The 26952-nt window shown below is 43.3% G+C and overlaps 1 protein-coding gene across 1 annotated transcript; it reads right to left on the bottom strand.

Moving 5' to 3' along the window:
- Positions 1–17652: 17652 nt before the first annotated feature.
- Positions 17653–25534, bottom strand: OTP (orthopedia homeobox). Its single transcript, XM_073346198.1, has 3 exons — positions 25478–25534; positions 24322–24731; positions 17653–18234 (listed from the first exon to the last, which is right to left on the bottom strand). Exons 1-3 carry the CDS (start codon positions 25512–25514, stop codon positions 17704–17706), a joined length of 978 nt encoding a protein of 325 aa, XP_073202299.1. The 5' UTR covers positions 25515–25534; the 3' UTR covers positions 17653–17703.
- Between the last annotated feature and the right edge of the window lie 1418 nt (positions 25535–26952).

The raw sequence follows: 26952 nt of genomic DNA, 5'->3' as shown, positions 1-26952 counted from the left end.
TCAAACCCTTGGATCTTAAGAACAATGAAAAAGCATTCAGTTTCTTAAAAGAAGAATTTTAATAGAAGTAAAAAGAATCCCCTCTGTAAAATCAGGATGGTAAATACCTTACAGGGTAATTAGATTCAAAACATAGAGAATCCCTCTAGGCAAAACCTTAAGTGACAAAAAGACACAAAAACAGGAATATCCATTCCATTCAGCACAGCTTATTTTCTCAAACATTTAAACAAACAGAATCTAACGCATATCTAGCTAGATTACTTACTAAGTTCTAAGACTCCATTCCTGTTCTGTCCCCAGCAAGAGCATCACTCAGACAGAGAGAGAGGCTTTGTTTTTCCCTCCCCGCAGCTTTTGAAAGTATCTTGTCTCCTCATTGGTCATTTTGGTCAGGTGCCAGCGAGGTTAACCTAGCTTCCTAACCCTTTACAGGTGAAAGGGTTTTTCCTCTGGCCAGGAGTGATTTTAAAGGTGTTTACCCTTCCCTTTATATTTATGACAGAAGGTAAGTATTATTATCATCCTCATTTTACACATGAAGAAAATAAGGTAGAGAAAGGGACTTACCAAAGGTTACAGAGCAAATCTGTAGCAGAGCCTGGCTTAGAATTTAGGCTTGCCTGGCTGTCAAGCCTGTGCTCCTTCCCCCAGACTATCCTGCCTTCCTGTTGTGAAAAACACACTCAAAATCAGTTCTCCCCAAACCAGTTTCCCTCTCCAGAGCCTCTTAGGACCAGCTCAGGTTCCTCTTTACAGCAGCTGTCCTGCAACCATCCTGAGAGGATTGTTTTCCCTGCCAGGGAGACAGCAGCTGCTCCACTGCCATCTTGGTCTGCAGCTGTAGGGGACATACCAGAGTAGAGGGAGTTCTGTAGATGGCACAGCAGCATGCTATATTCAAACAGGGGAAGCAACAGAAAGCAGGGGATCAGTTATGCCCTGCCCCACCCTATCTTACTTTGACCTCTCCGACTCATTTTTCTTGGTCATCACAATCAATCCATAGATCCAAATTTCTTGGCCGCTAGGCCTTTTCCTAGCTCAGGGGTGTATCTTCAAAACCATCCACCCTTAGCTCAGCACTGACAGTAAGATAAGAGATCCTGGCTGGGCCCTGGCTTGATCTGTTGCTTTGGTTCTGCACCTGGCTGAGTTTATTATTTCATTATACTTTACATGGATGATTGTTGCTGCTGTGACTTTCTGAGCGTAGCATATTGGTCATATGGCTAAGGAATGCTTTGAGTGCATTGTGGAATCCTAGTGGAGACACTTAATAACAACTGCTGCTGAAGATGCTGTCTTGTATGTGGATGTGTGTATATGCTTTCTCATCTAAACTCTTCCTTTTCATTTGATCCCACCGAGGTCCTGAGTGTCACAAATCTCAGAGACGTGCCTGCCTGTCCTAAATTCCATCATACACTCCCTGTCATCTTCTTGCTTAATGTAGAGCTGGCAAAAGTATTGGCACTTGATGATTTATTGTCATTCTCATTTGTTGACTTGAGGAGCTGTGTGGGTAAAACAAGTCACCTCACAACAGACATCTGGACCTGAGGTAAAACCATTGGCCATGTGGATGAGCATCTACTAGATTGCCTTTGTGGAAGGTTTATTTGGACAGGGAGATAAAGGTTAGTAGCAGCATCAACATCCAGAAGTGTATATTTTTCTTTCTCTTTTTTTCTGTCTCTCCCACTCCTTTTACTTGTCTGCAGTTCACAAAAGAAAAATGTCTAAGTTTAACAAACATGACACGTTGGGTCACATTCTCTGCTGGTGCAAACTGACGCACCTCCTCTGCAGTTGATGGAGTTCCTTCAGTTAAGTGAAAGGTGTGGGGCTGGTGTCCTTCAGTTGTTTGTCTGGCAGGGTTTGGTGGGAGCGGGAGGGGGAGTTGCTTTGTTTAGTTATTTGCATATTTTGAAGCAAAAATAGCCATTGCCTCAGAATTTAACTACAAAAAGAGCAAGAAAGACAGCAGGGGTGAAAAATCATCCTCTGTGAAATGGTGAAATATTGTAAGTGAAATTTCATGAAAAGAAATGGCATTGCTTTCATACAGCTTTACAGAACCACATTCGGCTGAAATAAATGGGCTAAATACAGCGCTGGTGTTAGTGGGCAAAAATCCCATTGATTTCAAAGAGATTTGCACCTACTTCTGCTTTTGGTCCAGTATGTGTATAAATGTGGAGTGTCTCCATGTTTTTATAACTTTATGTGCATTATTTTTCACATCTTAAAGCTGCCCAAGTAGAGAAAAATATAGGACTTCAATAACAGTTACCAGCGTGATTTGCTTTTATTACCTTTCTGTTCAAGACCCTTGTTTCCCCTTGTAGCATGTCAAATTGCCCCCAAAACCATATTATACAGCAGAAAAATGTCGTTCACACTTCACTGGCTATTGATTTACTTTATTTATTGGCACAAAATCAGCCTGAGATAAACATTTTGTCCCCCATTTCCACTACTGTAAGCAGTATAGTTCACTGCAAGGTATGTAAACCCAAATGTGCTGGGTCACAATTCGACATGGCTTTCTAATCAATGTGTGAAAAATTACCTAATGAATAATGGGTTGCACATTTCCACAAACAAATTAACCAGGGTGAGACTGAAACTAATGATTATATTTATCTAATGTAATTTCACATCTGTTACTAGTGGTAGTAAAAAAAAATTTCTTCCATCCATGGTGTCCTCAGAATTACAACCAAGCTTTTTAGATGCAGACACATGGCATCAGTTTAAGTGAGAAAGGTGCAATTTTGTTGGATATGTTTTTTGATCGACAGGTTTTTGGGGGTGTATGATGTCATTTTGTAGTATTTTTGAACACATTAAAGGATGCCATAATAAAAAGAACCCTTTTTGGTTGCTGTTTGTTCAGTACACCTTGTAGTCTTCTTGCTTCAGCCAGAAGGCCCAGTTTAATCAGCTCAGCCACCTAAGGAAAAACAAGAGCAATTTTCTCCAAAAATACAGCCAGTTAATACAAACCCTGTTAATTTTTCTCATAATTATGCTAATGAGATTTGGTCATGATAAAAAATCATAGCAGGAAAAACCTCATAGGAGTTTTTGTTATCTTATTCATGGACAAGATTTGTGTTTTCTTCTTTGAATTATTATTGAAATTATTTCAATGGGAGTTAGGCCCCTAAATAGCTTTCAGCACCTGGGTCTTATTGCCTACTACTGTGGGTTGTGTCTGCTCAGTCTGATGCCAGCAGCTTACCGTTGTCTTTAAAGATACTGGGGGGAAAAAAACCCCAAAGCTCCAGAATGATGTCACCACTTGAGTCAACATTATTAAACAATTTCACAACCCGTCTCAGCTGTGGTGGCAGCTTTCATAAGGATTTATTATCCAGAGATAGAAGAGGGGAGGGGGGGCAGAGGGTGCATGGAGGTTTGAAAATCATTGTACCGAGAGTTTAATTATTGTATTTTTCACTGAAGTCGAAAGTATTGAGGAAAAACTAGCCAATTTCATATTACCTCGTTTGATTAAAGAAGTTGTATGATTGTTCAGAATGTGTAATTGCCATTCAATACAGCTGAAAAGAGAATAGTTTCTGAACTTTGCATCTTTAATACTGGGTTATATTTAGTAGCAGAATAAGCCAAATATATGCCACTGGCCTTATTGTGAAGACATTTAGATGATTGATTCAACTGAAAATAGTAAAATATTTTCTTACTAATAATTTTTACTAGTAATAATAAAATATTTATTACTCTTAGTAGTGAAAAAAAAACCTCTTCTCTGCAGACATGTAGGATGTGTCCCAAATGTGCTAAATTATGGGCCTGATTTTCAAACGACTAGAAGCCAAGTATGACACACAATTTCGATTATGCCATTACTGCAAATGCTAATGCAAATAGAGTATTTGCCTGCAGAGTCCCCGTAACTTTGTGCCTGTTAGGCATACAGTCGAATGTACATTTTTCATGCGGCTTCTTTAGTTGAAAGTCTGACTCTTAATGGATAACATTAAAATTATTTTAAAAATTCTATATTGCCTCATTTATCCTCACAGCTGGCCTTAGGGATAGATGACCTGGTCCATTGCCCAAGACACTAGAATATTTGAGGAGCATTATTAAAGTTATAGATCAATAATAATTTCAAATTGTTTATTTTGGGAGGCTCAAAACTGTGGCATTATGATCAAAGACTAGCTCTGCTTATCCTGCTGAGGAAATGGTCTCTCAGATTCCAAAAGAGATCTTTAATATACTAGCACATATGCAAAAACAACTTGATAAGCATGCAATCTGTTACACTGTGTTTGGGCTCCTTCCTTCTTGGTAGTGTTTTCTGTTTCTAATTGGCTGTTAACCTGTGTATGTGCATTCCTTGCAGTGAGTGAATATAAATAGTAAAGAATACAAATCAAAAGCTGGAAATTATAGAAAATTGATAAGGGAAGCAAAGGGATTCAACAAGAAATCTATGGCCAGCAGAGTTAAGGACAATAAGAAGGAGTTTTTAAAGAATATTAGGAACAAAAAGAATCATAACAATGGTATTGGTCCATTACTAGATGGAAATGATAGAATTATCAATAATAATGCAGAAAAGGTAGAAGTGTTCAATAAATATTTCTCTTCTGTATTTGGGAAGAAAATAAATGGTGTAGTCACAGCATACACATGACTATGTATGTGACACTTTCCATTCCACTGATATCTTAGGAGGATGTTAAACATCAGCTACTAAAGTTAGACATTTTTAAATCGAAAGGTCCAGTTAACTTGCATCCTAGAGTTTTAAAGGAGCTGGCTGAGAAGCTCAGTGGCCTGTTAATGTTGATTTTCAATAAGTCTTGGAACACTGGAGAAGTTCCAGAAGACTGGAAGAAAGCTAATGTTGTGTCAGTATTTAAAAAGGGTAAACGGCATGACCTGGGTAATTATAGGCCTGTCAGTCTGACATCAATCCCAGGCAAGATAATGCAACAGCTGATACAGGACTCATTTAATAAAGAATTAAAGGAAGGTAATATAATTAATGCCAATCAACACAGGTTTATGGAAAATAGATCCTGTCAAACTAACTTGCTATCTATTTTTTTAATAAGATTACAAGTTTGGCTGATAAAGGTTGATGTAATATACTTAGACTTCTGTAAGGCATTTGATTTGCTACTGCATGACATTTTGATTAAAAAACTAGAACAATATAAAAGCAACATGACACACATTAAATGAATTAAAAGCTGGCTAAATGATAGGTCTCAAAATGTAACTGTAAATGGGGAATCATCATCGAGCCAGTATGTTTTTAGTAGTGTCATGCAGGGATCGGTTCTTGGCCCCACACTACTTATTGTTTTTGTCAATGACCTGGAGAGAACATAACGTTTGCAGATGACACAAAAATTGTCAACAATGAAGATGACAGATCACTGACACAGAGCAATATGGATCATTTGGTAAACTGGGTGCAAGCAAACAATATTAATTTTAATACAGCTAAATTTAAATGTATACATCTAGGAAGAACATAGACCATGTTTACTCGATAGGGGACTCTATCCTGGGAAGCACTGACTGAAAAAGATTTGGCGGTCATTGTGGATAATTAGCAGAACATGAGTTTCCAGTGAGAAGCTGTGGACAAAAGGGCTAATGTGATCCTTGGATGCATTAACAGGAGGAACTCAACTAGGAGAAGTTATTTTCCCTCTATATTTGGTGCTGGTGCAACCACTGCTGGAATATTGCGTTCAATTCTGATGTCCACAAGTAAAAAAGAATACTGATAAAGTGGAGAGGATTCAGAGAAGAGCTATAAGCATGATTAACTAATTAGAAAACTTGCCTTATTGTGACAGCCTGAAAGATCTCAATCTATTCAGCTTAATAAAGAGAAGGTTAAGGGGTGACTCGATCACAGTTCATAAGTACCTACACAGGGAACAAATATTTGATAATGGGCTCTTCAGTCTAGCAGACAAAGATATAACACAATCCAATGGCTGGAAATTGAAGCTAGACAAATTCACAGTGAAATAAGGCATACATTTTAAATAGTGAGGGTAATTAACCACTGGAACAATTTATCAAGGGTCATGGTGAATACTCCATCAATGGCAATGTTTAAACCAAGATTGGATGTTTTTCTGAAAGATGCAGTCTAGGAATTATTTTGGGGAGGCTCTATGGCCTCTGTGGAGGTCAGACTAGAGCAGTGGTTCTCAAACTGGGGGTCAGGACCCCTCAGCAGATTGCAAGGTTACTACATGGGGGATCATGAACTGTCAGTCTCCACCCCAAATCCTGCTTCGCCTCCCGCATTTATAATAGTGCTAAATATAAAAAAAAAATAATGTATAAGGGGGGTTGCACTCAGAGGCTTGCTGTGTGAAAGGGGTCAACAATACAAAAGCTTGAGAACCACTGGACTAGAGGATCACAATGGTCCCTTCTGGCCATGGAATCTGAGTAGAAGCTGATGTGTCCCAGGATATTAGTGTTCTAAATCAGTGTGTTGCAAGTGTCTGTCTGGGAAGGTTAGAACATGGCTAGCTCTGCACAAGAATGTAAGTGAGGAGAGCCTTCACTGAGCCGAGCACCCCTGAGCAACAGCCAGACTCTCTATGAATAGTAGAGACGGCGCTCCCAGATCGCACCAGAGGTGATGCCAGCCTCTTGAAAGGGCGTAGGGTGACGGCAAAGCCATGGGCCAGTGCATGTATGATTATTCCTTTTGCCAATCCAGCATTCACTCCCTGGAGCATCTGGAGAAATTTTTGCTGAGACAGAGAGAATTTTATCAGGATCTTCTGCAACAGCACAAGCTGTCTATACATCCCAGTATGAGGCAGTGGCTTAATGCCATAATCAGGCCCCTATTTAACAATGAGCGTGTTGAGTCAGAAAGTGTTTTCTCTGTTAACTGAGTTACTAATGGGTCAAGTGCCATCCTTCTAGAATTTTGTCTATTGCTTTTGAAATCAGAAGACCTGGACATGACTTATACAACCAAGTAACTTCAAGGAGACTGTCTTAATGATGGGTTTAATATGCTGCCTGAAACATAGTGTACAAAACTAATTCAAGAAAGTTGCTCTAAATCAGAGGTGGGCAAACTAGGGCCCATGGGCCACATCTGGCCCACGGGACCCTCCTGCCCGGCCCCTGAGCTCCTGGCCAGGGAGGCTTGCCCCCGGCCCCTCCCCTGCTGTTCCCCCTTCCCCACAGCCTCAGCACACTGCACCGCTGGCGCAATGCTCTGGGCGGCAGGCCGCAAGCTCTTGCCAGGCAGTGCAGCTGCAGAGCCTGGCCTGACCCAGTGCTCTGTGCTGCGTGGTGGTGTGGCTGGCTCCAGCCCGGCGGCACGACTCCCTGTCCTGGTGCTCTGGGCAGCATGGCTCGAGCGCCGCCAGCCACCGGTGCTCCAGGCAGCGCGGTAAGGGGGCGGGGGGGGTTGGATAGAGGGCAGGGGAGTTGGAGGTGGTGGTCAAGGGGCGGGGGTGTGGATAGGGGTTGGGGCAGTCAGAGGGCAGGGAAAAGGGGGGTTGAATGGGAGCAGAGGTCCTTGGGGGGCAGTCAGGAAGGAGAGGGGGGATTGGATGGGGCAGTCAGGGGCAGGGATTCCGGGGGTGGGTCAGGGAGAAGGGGTGGTTGGGTGGGGCAGGGGTCCTGGGGGGGCAGTCAGGAATGAGAGGAGGGGTTGGATGGGGCGGCGGGGGGCAGTCAGGGGCAGGAGGTTGGGGGGTGGTCAGGGGACAGGGAGGGGTGGATGGGGCAGGGATCCCGGGTGGGGCCGTCAGCGGACAAGGAACATGGGGGGTTGGATGGGGCAGGAGTCCCGGGGGGGCAGTCAGGGGGCGAGAAGCAGGAGGGGTCAGATAGTGGGCAGGGGCTGGGCCACGCTTGGCTGTTTGGGGAGGCATAGCCTTCCCTGTCCAGCCCTCCATACAATTTCGGAAACCCGATGTGGCCCTCTGGCCAAAAAGTTTGCCCACCCCTGCTCTAAATCCTTTTTCATCTAGTGCACTCCACACAGAAATACACTGGTAATAAAAGCAGTATGTGATGTGCTAAACTCCCATGGATTTCAATGGGAACAGACTAGTCAGACATACATATACACAGAGCATCACAAACTGCTTCACACAGAAAGTCAGTCAGAAGCTAGAGCTAAAAGTAAGTATTAAAATGAGATTTAAAGATAAGACATGACTCACTGTCTTGGTGTATGGGGGGACTTCTAGGAAGACTGGGCAGCTTCCAGCTGTGATAACAAAGGAGGTTAGAGCAGTGGAATGAATGGACAGAAGAATAGGTAAATATAGTGTCAGAGATTTAGGCTGGGGCAAGTCCATGGAGTATTTGCTGACAAGGAAGAAAATTCTGAGCTGGATGTAGAGTTAGATAAAAAGCCTAGGACAGTAACAGAAGACTGAAAATTGATGGGACCTAGGAGTCCACGTGCCTAAGTCACTTTTGAAAATGAGATTTGAATCCTCATTTGCTTAATTTATTTTGAATTTTTAGCTTTAATATCTGAAAATTCACTAGTGGGAAGTTAGACTGTAACCAGCACCTGATAGAGTTCAACATAAAGGAAGGGGTCTATGATAAGAATCAGACAGTGGAACGACAGACATGTACAGTCTGATGTAATCTTCATAGAACTTACAGATCCATGGATGAAATTAGCAGTGGGACAACCCAGAGGAAGAAAATAAACAGAGGAGAAGAAGGCTAATGATGGAACTCTAGGCAGCCAATGGCACACAGGATGAAGAGAAGTCTCCACCAGAAATGAGAAAGGACTGATTAGAGAGTTAGGGTTCAAACCAGAATATGAATGTACTGGAGACATCAACTTTTTGTCTGAAACACTCAGAAAAGACAGTGTGATTGGTTAGTAGCAAAGGCTCCAGTCCTGCAAGGTGCTCTCCATATTTAGACCCCTGTACCTTAGTGGAACAAAGCTGAAGTCAATGGGACTCCATGCCAGTACAGAGGTCTGTCCACGTAGAATTCATTGCTGAAGCAGGGCCTAAAACTGAACCGAAATCAAGAGTGAAAGGAAAAAATGTGACAATGGTCATAGAATACAGCTGAATTACAATTGTTTCTTATAACAAGTAAAACTTCCAGAATAACACATGGGTCATTAATATGGCACCAGGACCTCAAGATAAAAACACAGGTCAACAAGCCAGTGTATGTGTGAATTATTATTTACAATAGAAACAAAAATTACACATACCAACTGTACAATGAAAAGTTCTATAGTAAGTTAACATTCTTCTGTGTTCTCCTCAATGTATTTTTATATGTTTGACCTTTTATAGTCTTTTCATTTTGTTCTTCAGCTGAAAGAGCAAAGCTGGTTATTTTCTGATGACATCTTGTGGCTGTGTAGCAACTGAAATACCTTATATTCATTTTTGTTTATATGTCTTTCTTCACTAGATAGACAATTAACCACATTGTGTAAATGCAGTCTCTTTTCTAGGAGCTGCATAAATGATCTAACACGTACCGCAGTCAGGTGCGTGGAGCACCTAAATGCATATAGGTGCTCAAATCCTATGGTGATGGGCATGGCAAAGATAGACTAGATTAAGTTAATTAAAATGTACTTCTACTCATCCATGCTTCTGTCATCCCACCCAGAGTGACACTTTCCTGCAATGACTGGCTTGGTTTGTTACAGGACATCACACTTCCTCATTTTTGGCCAAATAATGTATTGCCCTTAGATAAAATCCGGGTGAGGAGGTCAAAGTGCTTGCTTGGCTCAAGTAAGGGCCAGACACAACTGCAATCACTATGTTTCTCTGAGCACAGGGTTTGCTCCCTGTCTGCAACCCAAGGTCGTAGGAAGGAGGCACAGCCATGGCTTTGCCCTACCTACCTGCAGTCCAGTTGGCCATGTAAGGAAGGGAACAAATTGCACCCTTCGAAGGGGTGCAGGAGAAGGCAGGCTGCCTTTATTTACCATGGAGCTTGCGGAGGCATTATTTGCAGAATGCTTCCTAATGTGTCTTCCAGGGGCTCCTGCTCCAACCCATCCCCATGATGGTCTGCCTCTTACAAGCATGACTGATCCCCTTAGTTATATATATATATATATATTAGCCTACATCCTGAGCAGCAACTTATACACACAAGGCATCCCATTGACTTCAATAAGGCTGCTTTTATGAATAAAGGTGAGCAGGATTTGACTCATGTCACTCCATTTTATAAACGTAAATCTATATTGCATGAAAGTGGCATATTGTACTATAGATTATTACATTATTTTTATATTTTAAGGGACAGGGAAAGAAGTTTTCTTGTAGCTTTTTAAATCTTCTTTCAAAGTTAGGAGTGTGCAGATATTTCTGTGAGCCTGACTCATGAGCACAAATATTAGACGCACCTGGGCAAATCCAGGTGCATGCACCTGGCCAATTAGGCACATCATTGCAACAGGGTAATGCAACTTTGTTCTAGTTTGGGTTTCTGAGAACAGAAGACTTGAGCTCTCCTCTCATGGTTTATGATGTTACCAAAACCCTCCAACCAATAATAGCCTTGCTTAATAGAGGCTAAATTCTGCCACTTTGATTTAAGATGAGTAGTCCATTGATTTCAGTGAGACTACTCACAGATGGCCTAATCCTTCACCATTGAATTCATTGGGAATTTTGGCATTGATTGAGTAGGAGCAGGATTGGACCCAGAATGGGACACTAATTGTGAGTAAAGATGGTAGAACTCGTCTCCTTAGAAGCAATAACATAGAGAAGGATAGCAATATAGTCAAATAGCATCTTGCCTCAGGTATGATGTAAGGCAGGAGGCCAAAGTGTCATGGTTAGAGTATCTAAGACATACTCTGATTACAAAATAATGAGCACAGCTGCCTTGAAATGTGGTCGTGGTGGTGTTTTTAGTACTTCTATTATTTACTATATTTCTACAATATTTGGTGTGTTTGCTTTTTATTCTGAAATATTTCTTTGACGACTTAACACAAAATGAACCTTAAAAGCTTATAAAGAAGCCACAGGATTGCAAAGCTGCCACCTATATTGCATTGAAGGGCAGCAACTTGGAACAAATAAAATGAAATATGTCTTTACAGGGTGCATTGTCAACTTGTGGAATTCACTGCCACAGGAGGTCATTCAGACAAATCCTGGGGTTCGTTTTGTACAAAGAACTAGATATACTATTCTGATCGCTAATGACATTTCCAGCTATGCAAGAGAAGTGTAATCAAATCTCATGCTTCAAGACAGACACTGATTGCCTGTGGGGCTCAGGAAAGAATTTCAGTCTCATGGCCAGCATTCCACAATTAGGTGAATTATGTCGTGCCCTCCTGCCACCACCCCATTTTTCCTTTGACTGCAGAATGCCAAACTATATGGAACAACTGTGTAAGGTGGAATGGCAAATCCTGTGTTGCTGTCTTGGATTTCCTCCTCCTGAGTAGCAAATCCCCAGTGCTGATTTCAAAGCTTGAAAAGCATTGCTTTTGTTCTGAATTATTTCTTGGAGCACAAGCGTTGCTGAAAGAAGCAACATAAAAGGAAAATAAAGCTTTTAAACATCAAATATGGCCTGAGGCAGAGACAATTGACTGGCAAATAAGAGCAGCAACCTGCCACCCATACTGTTATACAATATCCTAGGTGGAAGTCAAAGGAGCCATTGTATGTGCCATGCTCTAGCAGTGAGCTGCCTGAAGACCTCCCCCCTGCAATCTATTCCTTCTAGGAGAAGAAGTAAACTTCACCAAGCCTTGTGAGTGGGGCCAATGCAAAGCTGAGGGGTGTCAGTGAACACACTGATCACTAGAGACAGAAAATAATAATGATTTATCCACTCATGGATCATGCTCATTGACCTCTTCAGCAGATTCTGGGCCTGTTCAGCCCCTCTGACTCCTATTGCTATTCTCCTGTTGATATCTCCTTCTGTTTGGTTCAAAATTAATGCAATGGTCTCCTGCCTCTGCCCCACTCTCCTGAACAATGGGCAGTGTGTGCCCCATGGAGCCACTGTGTGCTGCACTGACCAAATCCTGGTCACCTTACTCATAGGAATAGTGCCTCTGTAGTCATTGATTTTCTCTGTGGGTTTTCTGATGTGTGCATTTGATCAATTAGCATTTGGACCCTGGATTTTATCTATAGTATGGGCTGGCTACACACAAACATGCAGCAAAATATCTAAACTATAATCCTTGTTATTTCCATGCAAGTCTGTGTGTCAACATTCTTATTTCGGAATAAAATTAGCGAGATGTGGTCATTTTAGGAAACTGGATTAGTGAAAGGGGTGTAAATTTCTGAGCGGACCCTCCCTTGGGTCCCCATCCAGCAACCATTTACGTAGATCAATGGGACTACTCAACTACTTATAGTTAAGCAGGTGTTTCAATGTTTGCAGAATCAGGGCCTTCATTTGTTCTCTCTTTTTGTATATTTCAAATGTAATTTCATCATAGCTGTTGAACAGATTAAGAGAGGTCTGTGACATTGCAAAGGTATAGCTTATTGAGATTTCTCTTTCAGTTCCTTTTACAATATTGCATGTTTTACATTTTTCATATGGTTATGACACATTAGACAACAAAGAGGTTTTTGTTTTTCCTATCTTCTTTAAAAAAAAGAAAAGAAAAAAGCTGAGATGCTAAATCAGTCATATTTGCTGTAGTGACGGATCTGAGCTGCTTTAAGGTAATGCCAAACCGGAGGTGGTCCCCTTTATGTCAGTGCTTACTTTTTAAAAACTGGATCTTAATTCCTGCATTGGAAATGAAGATGAGTTAGCTATTAGCCCTCATATTAATAATTTAGAAAATACATGCCCAATCACTTGTGTTCTTTCAATTCCCACTGAACACAGCTGCAACCTGCATTAGGTGTTAGGGCGAACTGATATTTTTCAGATGAGATATTTGTGCTGAATTATTAGGGTAGTCTGTATTATAAAATTACTAATAAACATTGCTTCTGGCTCAATTTAGCCTGAACTCAGTGAACCTAGCCAATGGTGACAAATCAAAAACTCAGAAATACCCTATGAATGAATCTAACTAATCAAGAAACCCTGTAGGAAGTAGATGCCAGGATTAATGAGCCAGTGGTTTCACCGTGCCATGCTGTTATTTCTTCACATAAATGCTCTCAGATGAGATTACCTTTGTCATGAAAAGGAGAAGAGGAAGGTTACATACTTTCAGCTGACAGGTTAACTGCCATACCTCCATTACTGAAAGATACATTTTCATGTTCTGAGTTTTTTATTCTGAAAATGAAAATTTAAAGTCCACAACACAAATTAAAACACATTTTCATTTCTAGGAGCAGGTATCGTTGGTGCTAGTGCAATAATATAGTTTGTACTGCATGTTACCAGATACCGCAACTTGCCCAAACTTCCCCAACTGTTAATTATTGCTCAGTAAATTCAGTCTCCAGTAGAGCCAGTTCTGCCTTCCAGTTGGCTTTGAGGGGTGGAAGACAGTGTCAAAGCATTTAATCAAAAAAGTAAATGAAAGGTTCAACTGCATTAACAGTGTGTATATACATACCTTAGACATTAGACGTGCTGTTATGTATAAAGGGAAGTAAACCTGCTTAGATGTACCCTAGTATGGAAATGAATCCATAGCTGAATATCTGCATCTGCTTAGAGCCTCAGTGGATAAATAGCTGATCAAAGCTAAATCACATTTAAGGTGGGCAAATAAGACTAGTTTGTACAATCCGCAATCTGCTGTATTAGCTACTCAGTATATAATAGACTAATTATTATTCATCATAAATGTTCCTGTTCTATATGTATAGAATTCAGCCACTTTTCTGATCATTTTATTCAGTGGTGCTGGAAGAATTTTTATAGTGGAGGTGCTGAAGGCAGAAACCCTATATTTGGGTTGTTATTACTACTTCAAGCCAGGTAGTGTGGAAGCACCCCAAGCACCCGCAGTTCCAGCACCTATGATTTTATTTGACTGAAGCAAGGTTGTTGCTGGTGGGATGTAAAAATGGCCAATGTTGTTTAATTTTTATATTTCAATATCAAGCGGGAGAGATGTCTGGGAATAAAATCACTCACTTGCAGCCTGTAAACTGTATGACTGAAATTTGCACTTCCCTTCTTTTCATCCTGTTAAATATGTAAGTACATCAGCTTAAACATTTTATGTTGCAAAGCTTCAGCTAGTGCTAGCTGTATGTATAACTTCAAAAATCTTCAGGAGGCATAACATGAAGATCTATTGCCATGGAAACAAATATTATATCAAAATTGGATAAGGACAAAAAGCTTGGGTCATATCCAGAACAACGTTTCCATTAGAATATGAAGAAAACAATTTATATTTCGGAAAGATCATTAAATGGAAGGATCTTTGTAAGACATCTGCCACAGATTTGTAATTTTTCCATTAGTGTCAAGAGTTGGGCCTTTTGGGTTGGGTCTTCTCCCCACCCACCCCTCAATCTGGAGAACACATTTTCCCATACCATTAAAAAGCACATATTTTGAAGCTCTTGTATAGCACATTTGATTACATTCCTGATTCCTACATCATAAAGCTGTCTTGCACACAGCAGTATAAAGAAGCTGTAAAATTAACATGCTTGTAAACAACCTTCCATGCACTTTGGAAGAAAGGGTGTGAGGTTTACACTGATCTCCTAAACGGACGTTGAGACATGCAGGTGAGAATTAAAGGCCGAAGACTGGTAGGTGCTGGGATGTGGGTGAGATTTAAGCAAAAACAAAAAGACCCAGGACTGTACTGTGTTCAGCATGCACAACCACCTGCTTTTAAAAGGGTGACTATGGCGATACTGCCTGGGGCTACTGAGCTCTTATTAAATAGCATTCTTCGATAGCCACTACGTCTGGATTTTCATGTTGATAAGCCTAATTAATCAGAAATGCCAAGGGCCTGGCCACATCCTGCTCCTAGTGTGAGTGGGAAAATTCCCATTGACTGCACTGGAGCAGGACTTCAGAGCAAAAGCCTCTTTATAATTGAAAACGCCCATTTAAAAGGAGGAGAAAACTCCATCACGTCTTGGCGTGTAATCGCTGCCCGGGGGCAGTGGCGCTTTTAAGGACATTATGATGTGGGGTGGCCAATGGAGGACAAGTCTCTTGCCTCCGGCTGGGGGATGTTGTAGGACACCGATGGCGCAGCATGTTCCATTTGATCAGGTTTACCCCAGGCGCTAGTACCGCATGTAAACGGGAGTAACGTGTTGAGCATGGTGTGCCCTGGAGAGCCACCACTCAGAAGTGATGTCTTAACTGGCTTGACATCTAGGGTAGCAGGATTCTGCCAAGGGGCTCAGCGTGTCACCCCAGTAGACTCACTCCTGCTTTGGAGCGTAATTTATCCTCCTTTTATTTCTCTTTGAAATTAAATGTACATGTGTAATATGCACTTCGGAGCAAGCAAGGACCCTTCTGCGTCTGACTATGCGTTGGGCACTCTCAGGTGTGTAATTAAGAGGGGTGTAATTGATGTACAGGAGGAAACGATCGTAGTGAATCACATTTTAAAAATCACTGTATGATGCTTGACAACATCCTGTACTTTTCCTAAGACAAAGTTAGCACAGAAGTAAAAGGCGTGGTTTCTCTTCCGTGCGCTTAGCCAAGTGCCAGGAGTGCACTCATTTCACGTTTCAGAGTAACAGCCCTGTTAGTCTGTCTTTGCAAAAAGAAAAGGAGTACTTGGGGCACCTTAGAGACTAACCAATTTATTTGAGCATAAGCTTTCGTGAGCTACAGCTCACTTCATCGGATGTTATGTCAAATAAATTGGCTAGTCTCTAAGGTGCCCCAAGTCCTCCTTTTCTCATTTCACGTGTGGCAAGAAGATCTCTCTTCCAGTTTCATTTCTCCTCCCTACAACTTTTTCCGGCCGGGGGAGAGGAGACCAGCCACCACCGTCCAGCCAGTCCTTCGCCGAACCCCAAGACTCCGTGCCCACATTAGCCATTGTCTTTGGCTGTGGAAACTGTTAATTCCTTTTTGGCTGAAAATCAAAGGACGTGGCACGTTCTACCCACAGGCAAACCTCCCGCCTCCGCGAGGGCTGCAGGATTCGCTCCGTGCTTAACTATTTATTCTACTTAACCCTATGTGGCCCCAACACGCCTTATCTGAAACGGATCAGTAAGAAAGGGAGACCTGTTAATGTCGTCATTTCGTGCCCGGTCCCGTGCACATAGGCACTGGGTTTGTGTGTCCTTGGCTGCCTCACACCTTCCCATCCTAGCCTCGACAACAGGCCAATCGTGCTTTAGCACACCCTGTCGCTTACTTCTAGTCTCCTTTCCCCCCTCCTTCCGCTGTGTTATTTGTAAGGGCACTTTCTGTTTCTTGGAGTTGAAAGGTCAATTACGCACAAAGATTAACAAAAGTTTATTAATCATGAAGTATTAAAATTGTAATAAATGAAATACTTCAATGCAAAGTTCAAGCAAGCAAATCATTCCCAAAATCATTGAATTTTAAATTAAGGGGGGGGGTCTTTTTTTTTTCCTGTGGGTTAAGAGACCGCTTATATCTCACAGCCCACACCAAAACCCATAATTCTTCATATCACATACTGAAAATGATTTTATTTATCCATTTACATTAACTTGTTATAAACTTGTCCGGAAAAGTCAAATAATATTCTTTATATTAGCTCAAACATTTATTAAGAAACCCAAAATTCAATAAATAAGCACAGACAATAAGTTAAAACAGATCACAAACCGACCAGTATGTAACAAGAATGCTTTATCTACACAAAACATCCTATTTCACATTGTTTGTTCATTCTTCCAAATAGCATCTGTTCTCTGGGATTGGATTGGACCAGCACATGCAGAAAAGAGCTGATTGCGTTCTCTGTACAAAGTTTGGCAGGGTTGACTGAGAGAGACTGTCCATGTGCACCAGGCCCTTGCCACTGAGCTTGCAGGGCCAGTGGCAACAGGAGAGGATGCAATAGAGACAACAGCAACAAAATAAAAATAAAAAAGGTGACAGGTTTGCAACTAAATCGATCAAGAAATCAAAGGTCCAGAAAAGGGAAGTGCTTCCCCCCCACACACACACACAGCTTTTTACAAAAGGAAATATGACTTTGATTTTTGTTCTCACTTATAAATGCTTTATCAAAATGGGTTCAATTTCCTCTTGATTTCTCTCATCACTTCATTAATCTTGCCCAGTCCCCCCCGCACCCCCAAGCCAGTGCTGCCCGTTAGGAAACCTTCTGACCAAAAAGCCCTGCAATATTTGTTGTTGGGGTTGTTATTGTTGTGCTTTAAAAACAAATGGATCTCTTGGCAAAGCCCAAGAGCTGTCTGGGTGGGTGGGGAAGGGAGACAAGGGACAAATTAAAACGAGATCCCAAATGCCCAGTGAGTCCCTTCGTGTGTGGATGTGAAGACACAAGGCCCTGGTCATTGTGTCTCCTCCTGGGAACACAGGCCTGGGGGCTGGGGGCGTGTGGGCGGGGGGGGGGCGCCGGGGGGTATTTCTCTGCCCACAAACCAGTCCATTGGTGTCTGATTTCAGATCCTGAGTCGACTCCCTGGTAAGTAAGTCGGGGGCGCGGGGGCGGGGGCTGAGGGGTGGGGGGGACGCGATCCGCAGCGGGGGCGAGGGCGGCGGCCGGGCGAGGGCCAGGCGGCGCTGCCATTAGGTGAAGCTCATGGAGACTGTGTGCTCCAGCGCTTTGCGGCGGAGGGAGGCGATGCTGGTTCCCCGCCACACGTCGCTGCTGTCCGGGGAGCTGCAGAGCTGCGGCGAGCCCGTCACGTTGCTGGGGCCGGGCAGCGAGGCGGGCACCATGCCGGGGAAGGCGGGCTGGTAGAGGTGCGACTGCAGGCCGGCGCCGTTGGAGCCCGCCAGGCTGTTGGACAGGCCCATGGAGTTGGGCGGCGGCCCCGCCGCCAGGCTGCACTGGGACAGCGACTGCGCCATGGCCTGCTGGCGGCCCAGCGCCGGCGGCAGCGGCAGCTGCGAGACGCCCGGCATGGCGGCCGCGGCCCAGCGCGTGTCGTTGGCGTGGAAGGAGCACAGGCTGTCGCCCATGGCGGCGGCGGCGGCCGCGGCGGCCGAGGGGAACTGCGGCAGGCCCGGCGTGGGCAGCAGCGTGCCCGGCGCCCGGAACACGTTCGTGGTCTTCTTGCGCTTCTTCCACTTGGCCCGCCGGTTCTGGAACCAGACCTGCCGGACACGGGGTGGGGGAGAGAGCGAGAGAGGCGGGTTAGGGACCGTGCGCCGCGGGGCAGGGAGAGCTGCCCGGCCCCCCGGTCTGTGCCGGCCTTGCCCGGGACCCCAGGCCCACAGCTCGGCCCAGAGATCCCACCGCGGCCAGCTGAGAGCACGGGGCCCGCTGTGCTCGGCGCGGGGCAAGCCCACAGGCAGGCGCTGGCTCATCTGAGAAGAGAAGTGACAGGAAGGGTGGGGCCAAAGGATGCGATCCAATCTAGAGGCTGGATCTCCACTGTATAGTGCTTGTTCTGTGGCAATTATGCGTATCATGTATCGCTTCCATAGCCTTGTGGCTGCATATATGGGGCTAGAATCGTAGAAGTGTAGGACTAGAAGGGACCTCAGTAGGTCATCTAGGCCAGGCCTCTGCACTCAACGCAGGACTGAGTGATAAGTGTACATGCAGCCATAAGATGCACACATAAGAAATATATCCGAGAAAGATACGTCCTTATATACATCATTCCTACATCCTACCCAATATGTGTTACACACGTGTCCATCTATAGGGTGTACACACACATTTGTATGTATATACATACGCTTATGAACGCACTGTATATGTATGTACAGCCTACACCACATAGGCATAAATACTCCCTCTTTCCACTGAAAGTATAAACCGGGGATTTAAAACTTGGAAAAAGACGTCCTTATTTTGACTCCTCAAAGACACAACAAGACACACAATTTGCACCAAGAAAAATAGTTTGGTTATAAGCGAAATAGATCTGATGACAATAATATACTTTGGAACACCATTGAGTCACATTCTGGTTTGTGTAGCCTTGATAACCTGTATTTGCACCAATAATGGTTGGTGCTTAAGCATTTAAATACAGAATTCCACCTGCGTATGCCAAATTCAAATGGATCTTTGGTGACTGTTTCTTTGGTTGGGGGGGGGGGGGGAATCTGTTTCCAGTTGCCCTGCTCTGTATTAGCCCTCAGATCTACTGTTTGCAGAGAATGACAAGAATCCTGAGCTTGAGGGCCTTATCCCTTTCTCAACAGCCAGGTTCTTCTCATCTGTGGAGTGAACGTAAATTTATCTTTCCGACGTTGCAAATTAATGTAGGCCAAGTTCAAAGCTTTCTTACACTAGTTGTCAATAAAATTTAATTTTGCTTTGACAAACCCAAGGCTCTTTTGCAATGAGCTATATTTGACTGATTAAATACACTTTAAATACACTGCTTAGGGGGCTTACATTTTAGTTCTTAATAATGGCAAAGAGAATCTCTGATCTTTGGGTTATTTGTCTACAAATGTCAAAACAAAGAAGACGAAACAGAAGTTTCCTATTAGATCATTGTCTAAACCGTGTTGCCTTGGCAATAATCTCTTAACATTTTCAGATACTCATTTTGATGTGCTAGTTAATCAGCTGGGTTTTCATCTCCTTCAGCCCGCTGGTGAACTGATACGTGATAGTGATACCTGCGCTTTACACTTCTTCATTCTCCAGTCAGCCATTTAACCCAGTGTTTTGTTTATTAATCAGGCCAAACCCGGCTGGTTTTACTCACTGGGAGTCAATGGAACGTGATTTGGCCAGATGCAAATGACCTGGTCTATATTTTGGGGGATTTTACAAATGTGCAATATAAATTAGAGCCCAGGATGTGACAACTGCTTACCTAGGATCAGCGCCTGTCTCAGTCAGATAATTCATTACTTATTGCACAGCCAAAAATCCCTCCCGCGTGCACTACAATTGGACTATTCGGAATGGTTTTGTACTATAGATTTCTATTCCATTGAAATAGCATTGAGACGATTCTTTTACAGGAAAGCTAGTTAGAGCAGTAGGTTTACTCCCTCATCCCTCCCCAATTCTCGCTCCGCTCCCTTCCCCGCCACCTGACATGGTTTTTATTGTCTCCCTCCCTGGCCTTTATTCCCTCGCATTGTCTCTCCTGGTTTTGTGCTCTGTAGTCACAGCTCCGCTGTCGCCCCACAAGTTGCCGTGTGACTGCTTAATAAAGCTGCAGGAATGTATATAATGAAAGGGCTCAATGTCTCTGTCCCAGGATTGAGCTGTCTGCAGCCACCTTCACTCATAACGAGGCGAATTTGTGTAAAATAGGCCGGGCTAAAAAATAAATAAATAAGGAAGCACCGACCCTGTGCTGCTGACCCTGCTTGCGCTCGCGTCTGAATTCTTATAAAAACGTCTGTGTGATTGGAACATGAGTTTCGATCTTTGACTCCGAATTGTTTCTCCACTAACGCTTGGTGGCTGGACCGTCAGCAAGCAGCACTCAAACCCGGCCAGATTCTTTGATTCGGAGTGAATAGACTGACAGGTTTCATTGCACTGTCAAAGGACAATACTTGGGATGTTGTAAGAGGGGAAATCAGCGAATCCACTTGAATTCCTGATTATTACTATTCTGGACCCTAGAACCTGCTGGAGTTTATCGTTTAATATTATATACTTAGACGGAGAAATATGGTCGGCCATTAGCGGAAATGAACAGCTGTTAAGGAACTAAATGTTATATGAATAATCGAAAAATCGTGTTCAATTATGTTTTAGGGTAATAGTTAAATTGCGGCTACAAAATCTTTTATGTTTCATGGTTTACTGGTGTTGTAAAGAATCTCCATCAGGTCTGATCGCCTCACTTCATAGCTATAGTGCATATGCTTTTAAAATGTGAATGTTTCCAGTTGAAAACTAGTGCATGACAGATTAAAACGTGGAGAAAACCTGAGGGAGATTTTGAAAATGCACACATGACAACTCTGGAAATATATTAACCACAGGCATTGGGCAACTCTGGAGTATGTTTAAAATGCAACTAGCCCCTGAAAATTATTAATACAACAGTGAGGATCTAATGGAGGTTGGAAGCTAAAAATCTACTTTGATATCTGCTGTTACAGTAATATAGACATACTGTAAATGTATTTTAAAATATATAGCCCGTTTAATTCCCCAGCAATAAATGTGTTAGAAATAGAGAGAGAAGAGGAGAGAACCTTACATTTTATTTTTTTCAAGAGCCAAACCTTTATGAAGATCTCATTGGAATCTAGCGGATGATTAATGTGAAGATTTGGTAGGAAATCTGGAGAGCTGTATTAAAGCTCAGATCTCAGGTTCATTTCGATCAGCCAGCCGTGAACTCTGGGCCGAATTCATTACACTTTAATAGTGCTGGGAGAGGAAGAAAATGCAATTTCTCATTCCATTAGAAAACTAGAAAATACTCTCAGCTTGTCCCCTATTAAGATGTGGCAGGTGACAGGACCATTGTGGGGGACACGGTCAATGGAATTACACCACATTATTTGTGTTCGTATAAAATATTGAAAGGCAAGGCTGACTGTGCAGAAGTTATTTCACTGATTTGGTTTTTATGTAAATAAAATATTGAAAGTTAATTAATCCATGCTAGAGACTAATGATTATGCTTATTATATTGCATTTGATCGCGTAATTTGCATGATTCTCGCATTGCTGCTTAATAAGCCATTCCGGGTTATAAATAATTCTGAAATTGGTTTCTAATAATGGCATGCTATAAAAAAAACGGGTTTATTACACAAGCCTGAAAAGCAGAGCGATATCAGACATGGAATTGGGTTCCCTTATAAGCACCAGTCCTTTAATAATTATTTAGCTGTATAATATACATTAAATATAGCTCTAAAATGAGGAAAGAGGCAATTTATTCTAGCATTTGAAACACATAAAAACATATACAGCCGCTATAAATTAACTGTTTAGATAATTTCTTAGTCAATGTGGTGCCCACATACTGCAAGGAATATGTAGACAATCTGTTAACCATAAAGAATACTATGAAGTACTCATATAAGAACATAAACCAATTACTATTTAATTTAAATTTGGTCAAGGAGCAATGATACAGTGAATTGTGAAGTAAATACATTTTACATAAATTATTTTTGCATTACATTACATGTTAATCATTTTGAAGTGTTAATTAAGAAGGTTATGTTGATCTGATTACTTTTTAAACTGTAGAACATTATTGCAAAAAATATTTAAATTGCCACTCTATTAAACTGTTTTTATCAGCAGTCTAGTGCTATTATCGTTGGTTCAGGATTATGCTGAGGCCATTAAAACACGTTATCTTTCTTCCAACGAATTTCTTTGATGTGCTTTTGGAAAATAACTATTTCCATTATATATTTTATATTTTACTTCATTTACCACACTCCTAATATTGAAATTGGTATCATTAACCTTTGGGAAACCCAATAAAGTTTAATCGTCCACGTTTTCTTTTTTCATAAAGGCAGTTGTCCAGTTATATTTTATTTGTGAATCTAATTTCTATTTTAATTTAAACTAATTATCATCATGTGTCGGTTTTATACAATGGTTTTACTTTTTAAAACAAATGTGTGTGTGTTCTGGTTCACGAACACAGTCAGTTTCTGGTTATGAAACGTTCATTTCGTTTTTTAAATATCTTTTGTCTTTTTTGGGGGGGGGCGTGGGGACTTGGCTTGCGGTGAGAATTTTTGGAGACGAACACTGTTAAAGTGAAAATGCGTTCATAGTGTCACCACACCACATATAGTTAAAGTATTTTCAATGTGCATAATTCGTCTAAGAGTCTCACACAAAATTTCCCAGAACAAAAGTTTAGGTTTAAAGGCGTTATTTGTAATAGTCTGTTGCTTTTATCCCTCTCACCTACTTTTAAGTTCTGCCTAAAATGGTTTGAATAAACTGTTTGCGGTATGTCAAAAATATATATAATAAAATAATCTGAAGGCAATGTTCTTGATATTTAAGCTACTTAGTTCTAGTGCTGTCTTCCGTGATTACTCAGTTATTTAAAGCAAGTATTAAATAAACTTAAACTCAAATTGTTGTGCTCACAGAAATTCCTTTTAAACCTAAAATTAAAAATGTAACATATTGTTAAAATTCGATTCATATGTATAGAAGGTTGGTTGAGCTATGAAATATTTCAGGCAAGCTGGCATAAAATTCTAGGGAAAACATTGCCGCAGATTTCAGTGGGAGATCTTCAGGACCTTGGACAGTTTACACTACTACATTAGATTCGTCGTACAACCAATTCAGTGCTAACAACGATAAAAGAAGCAGGAACATATTAGGAGCATACGCTTATTGTAAACATTTCAGGAGACACAAACATGTGAGTAATGGAACAGTCTCTAAATTTGCAATCGTTTTCCAAGTGTTCAGTGCTGCTTTCCACTGGAATTCAACCTTTCCCCCAAATCCAAGAAAATGCCCCTTCAGATTTACATTACACTTTGAAATTATTTTAGCTCACTGGTAATATTTCACATGCTCATTAGTAAACAGGCAGCTCGGCTACAAGTATTAAAAAATTAAACAGAAAACTAGTCACAGCAAATACTTGATCTGTCTTTGGTTTTGTTTGTTTTGGGGTCTCTTTTTGATCGATCGATCGTTCCTTCAGCGATCAATTGTACAGTGTGAGGGTGTTCACTGGAGGTAGCTAAATTCAAAACCAGCTCAGAAAACATACCATTTTACGACGGAGAACTATGCCACGCACTACACTGCTAATGATTTTTTCTCCCTAACGGGGATTGGCTCAGTCGTTTGTGCCGAAATATGTGGGCTGCTTAATAGCTGATATTCAACTGTTGCGTTCACACTGATGCCGATAATCCCTTTCTTACACCAGATGGGTGTTTCAAAAATTCCTCGCGGCTTTCAAATGTAATTTTGTTTGGCATATTTTGTAAAAGGCTGGTCACCAAGCGCCGGCTCTGGGTGGGTTTATTATTATTTATGTTATGGGTTAGGCGGTGATCATTTGAGCTGTCTCACTAGACGGTGTGACCGGGGAATTACAAACCAGCCTGTTCTCTGTTAAGCCCACAAGGGAAAGCCTAAAGGAGGGATGTGAACACAAAAGAGAGCTGTGGGGCAGGAGCCCTGCGAGCTGTGGTGGCTACAGGTAGCGAGCGCAAGGGCGCTCGGGGGTGGGGATGGGGGGGGTGACGGAGGGATCCGGGAGGTTTGGGCCCGGAAGCAGCTGCTCATACCTGGACCCGGGACTCGGTGAGGCCGATCCTCAGGGCCAGCTCCTCCCTCATGAAGATGTCCGGGTAATGGGTCTTGGCGAAGCTCCTTTCCAGCTCGTTAAGCTGCGCCGGGGTGAAGCGGGTCCGGTGCCGTTTCTGTTTCTGCTGCCCCTGCTGCTGTCCCGTTTGATTGGGGTTCTGCCCGCCCGGCTGCCCCTGCTGCTTATCGGGGTCTTTGGCGCTGACTGCCAGGGAGGCCGGGTTGGAGCCCACCGTGGTGATGTCCTCCCCGGGCAGGAGGGTGGCCCCTTCCACCGTGTCCGAGTTGGGAGCCATGTCTCCCGGGTGCCCCCCCGGGTCAGAGGCCCCTACGCCCAGCCGGCACTTCACCGCCTCCCGGTGTCCCAGCAGCTCGGCTGCATCTTTCATTCCTGCGGAGGCAAAGCGGCGGCGGTCACTCCCCTGCAGCCAGGTAGGCGGCCCCCGCGCGGCTCCCGCTTGTGTCCGGCGGCCAAGTTTGCTGAGCGGCGAGCCCCAGCCATGGAGCCCCCGCAGCCCCCTTCGCCCAGCCCCAGCCCCGGCCCTCCGCGCCGCGTCACACGCTCAACTCCAGCCGGCAGGAAACTTTCCAGCGCTTCCTCCTGCGCCAGGCGCCGGCTCCGGCCCGTCTGTGGGGCCTGACCCGGCGGGGCCTCCCCAGGCACTGGGGCTGGGGGGGGGAGTTTAGTGGGTTTATTTTGTTTGCCGGCTGGGCCGACAAACCCAACCCGCCTCCTCGCGGGTGGCTTCGCCTCCCTGTCAGATCCGGACCAACTCAATCCGATTTTGTCCCGTCGTAAAGAAAAAATAATAATAATAAATTCAAAATCACAAATATTGGGATAATCTGCCCTAAAAGGGAGAGACCTGGGGAGGGAAAGAGACACGAGAAGCCCACAGCTGGGGCTGGATCTCCATAGCCCAGCGACTTTTTTTTCCTAAAAGACGCCGGTAAATCAAATTAAACTTTAATACAGCACAATTACTTTTAAAGAAATTAGCCCATTTAGAGCGCATTAAGGTAAACCAAGGAACAAATTGTCAATTTCCTGCTCTGGCTTCTTCCTTCGCCGCTGCCGGGGGGCGAGAAAGATGCTGGGGGAAAAAGAAAAAAAAAAACAAAACCAAAAAAACTCACCGAGTCGGGCGTCCAGGAGGTCGGCGTGAGACAGCATCGCGCACCGCTCCAGGGCGAAGGCTGTTCCCCCCCAAATTGTAGCGGTTTAAGTTATTTAAAATAGATATAAGATATAGATATATATAGATCGCCTAAATGAAAGAAAATTCGGTGTGTGGTTAAAAAGGGGGTCTCTTGCATTATAATGTCCTTTAGAGAGACGGGGAGGTGCTTAACACTTCAATGAACCCGTGAGCAGCTCGGCGAAGGGACCAATCAGGAGGGCAGGCTGCAAATGTCAGCAAGCCCGGCGAGTCCCCACTCCGCCCGCCCGCCTGCAGCCTCCGCACCGCCAGCCCCGCATCCCCCCCGGCGGCAGCAGCGGCAGCCCGGGGCCTTCTCGCTGTGTCTCCCGCGCGCGCTTAGTTCTCCTCCCGCCGCCCGTTTGTCGCTCTCTTCCTTCTCCTGGCCAGGCGTGACTTTACCGCTGCCCCTGCTCAGATCTGCCCCTGGGCAAGGGTCTTGGGGGGTGTCCCGCGGCGCCTTCCAACCCAAGCACAAGGAGTGTGCACGGGCCCGCTTGGGAGCCTGGCGAGCAGGCTCTCCCGGACCAGGGGGCTTCCTCACTCCTTGTTTGGGGTTGGCTTGTGCTTTGTGTGTCAACTTTCACGCTGCAGATCGGCTGGGAGGTTCAGGATCTTTGCGGGGCAGTGGCGGGTAGTGGGAGAGCTCCCTGTCATTTGTAATACAGCGTAAATCGTTTATTCCCGCCGTTCTTGGGGGCTGAAAGACAACGAGGAATAAAGTGATCCGAGTTCCTAATGAAACTTACACACGCTCTGTTTTGCTCTCCCGTCGTCCCTGTCCCCCGTCCCCCCCAAGGGGATCTGGATGCGCTTCTCTCCGGGCTAAATGTTTGTGTGAAAGAGAAAACATTGCACGGAGATTGAAAAGCCCTTCAACGTGTTGGGTTAAAGTTTCTAAGCTTGGCCAGAAACGCAGTTTAAGGCGGTAAATAAAGTTAAATGCTTTTTATTTTCCTCTTGACTATGTTTAACTACTTGAACAATTTAAAGTGCTTTGCACAAGTGAAGCGAACCATTTCTAATGTTCTGATTTTTCAAAGCCAGCCAACAACAAAGTTTAGATTAGTAATATATTTCTAACCAGAGTAATTTTCAAGATCATTAGGCATTTATGTAATTAGTGCCAAATCTATAAGCTTTTATTACGATTATTAGAGTAAAATCAGTATAAATTTGTACTAATTTACTACTGTTTAGACTTGGCTGTCAAGCCAAGAGGTTCTTATTGTAAATGATAACTGAGGAAATTAAGTGCAAAATTCTGTACCATTTCTGATCCGCTCCTAAACAATCCGTTTCAATTGTGTTTGTAGCAGAACATAATGCCCTTTTAAAGTTATTTGACTTGTATTTTTATTTGCAAAACAAGAAAAATACCCTCTACCCAGGCACAATGAAAACTGATATTTA

Source organism: Lepidochelys kempii, chromosome 5 (genome assembly GCF_965140265.1).
Source record: "Lepidochelys kempii isolate rLepKem1 chromosome 5, rLepKem1.hap2, whole genome shotgun sequence".
In the NCBI taxonomy this organism is placed as follows: Eukaryota; Metazoa; Chordata; order Testudines; family Cheloniidae; genus Lepidochelys; species Lepidochelys kempii.
Note: the sequence above shows the minus strand (reverse complement) of the source record. Positions and strands in the feature narration are given on the sequence as shown.

Excerpts from the sequence above, each read along its gene's own strand:
- OTP (XM_073346198.1), bottom strand. The coding sequence starts at position 25,514 with ATGCTGTCTCACGCCGACCTCCTGGACGCCCGACTCG. Across the intron at positions 24,732-25,477 it reads CCTCCTGGACGCCCGACTCG|GAATGAAAGATGCAGCCGAG; the intron begins GTGAGTTTTTTT and ends TTGCCTCCGCAG. Across the intron at positions 18,235-24,321 it reads TCACCGAGTCCCGGGTCCAG|GTCTGGTTCCAGAACCGGCG; the intron begins GTATGAGCAGCT and ends CGTGTCCGGCAG.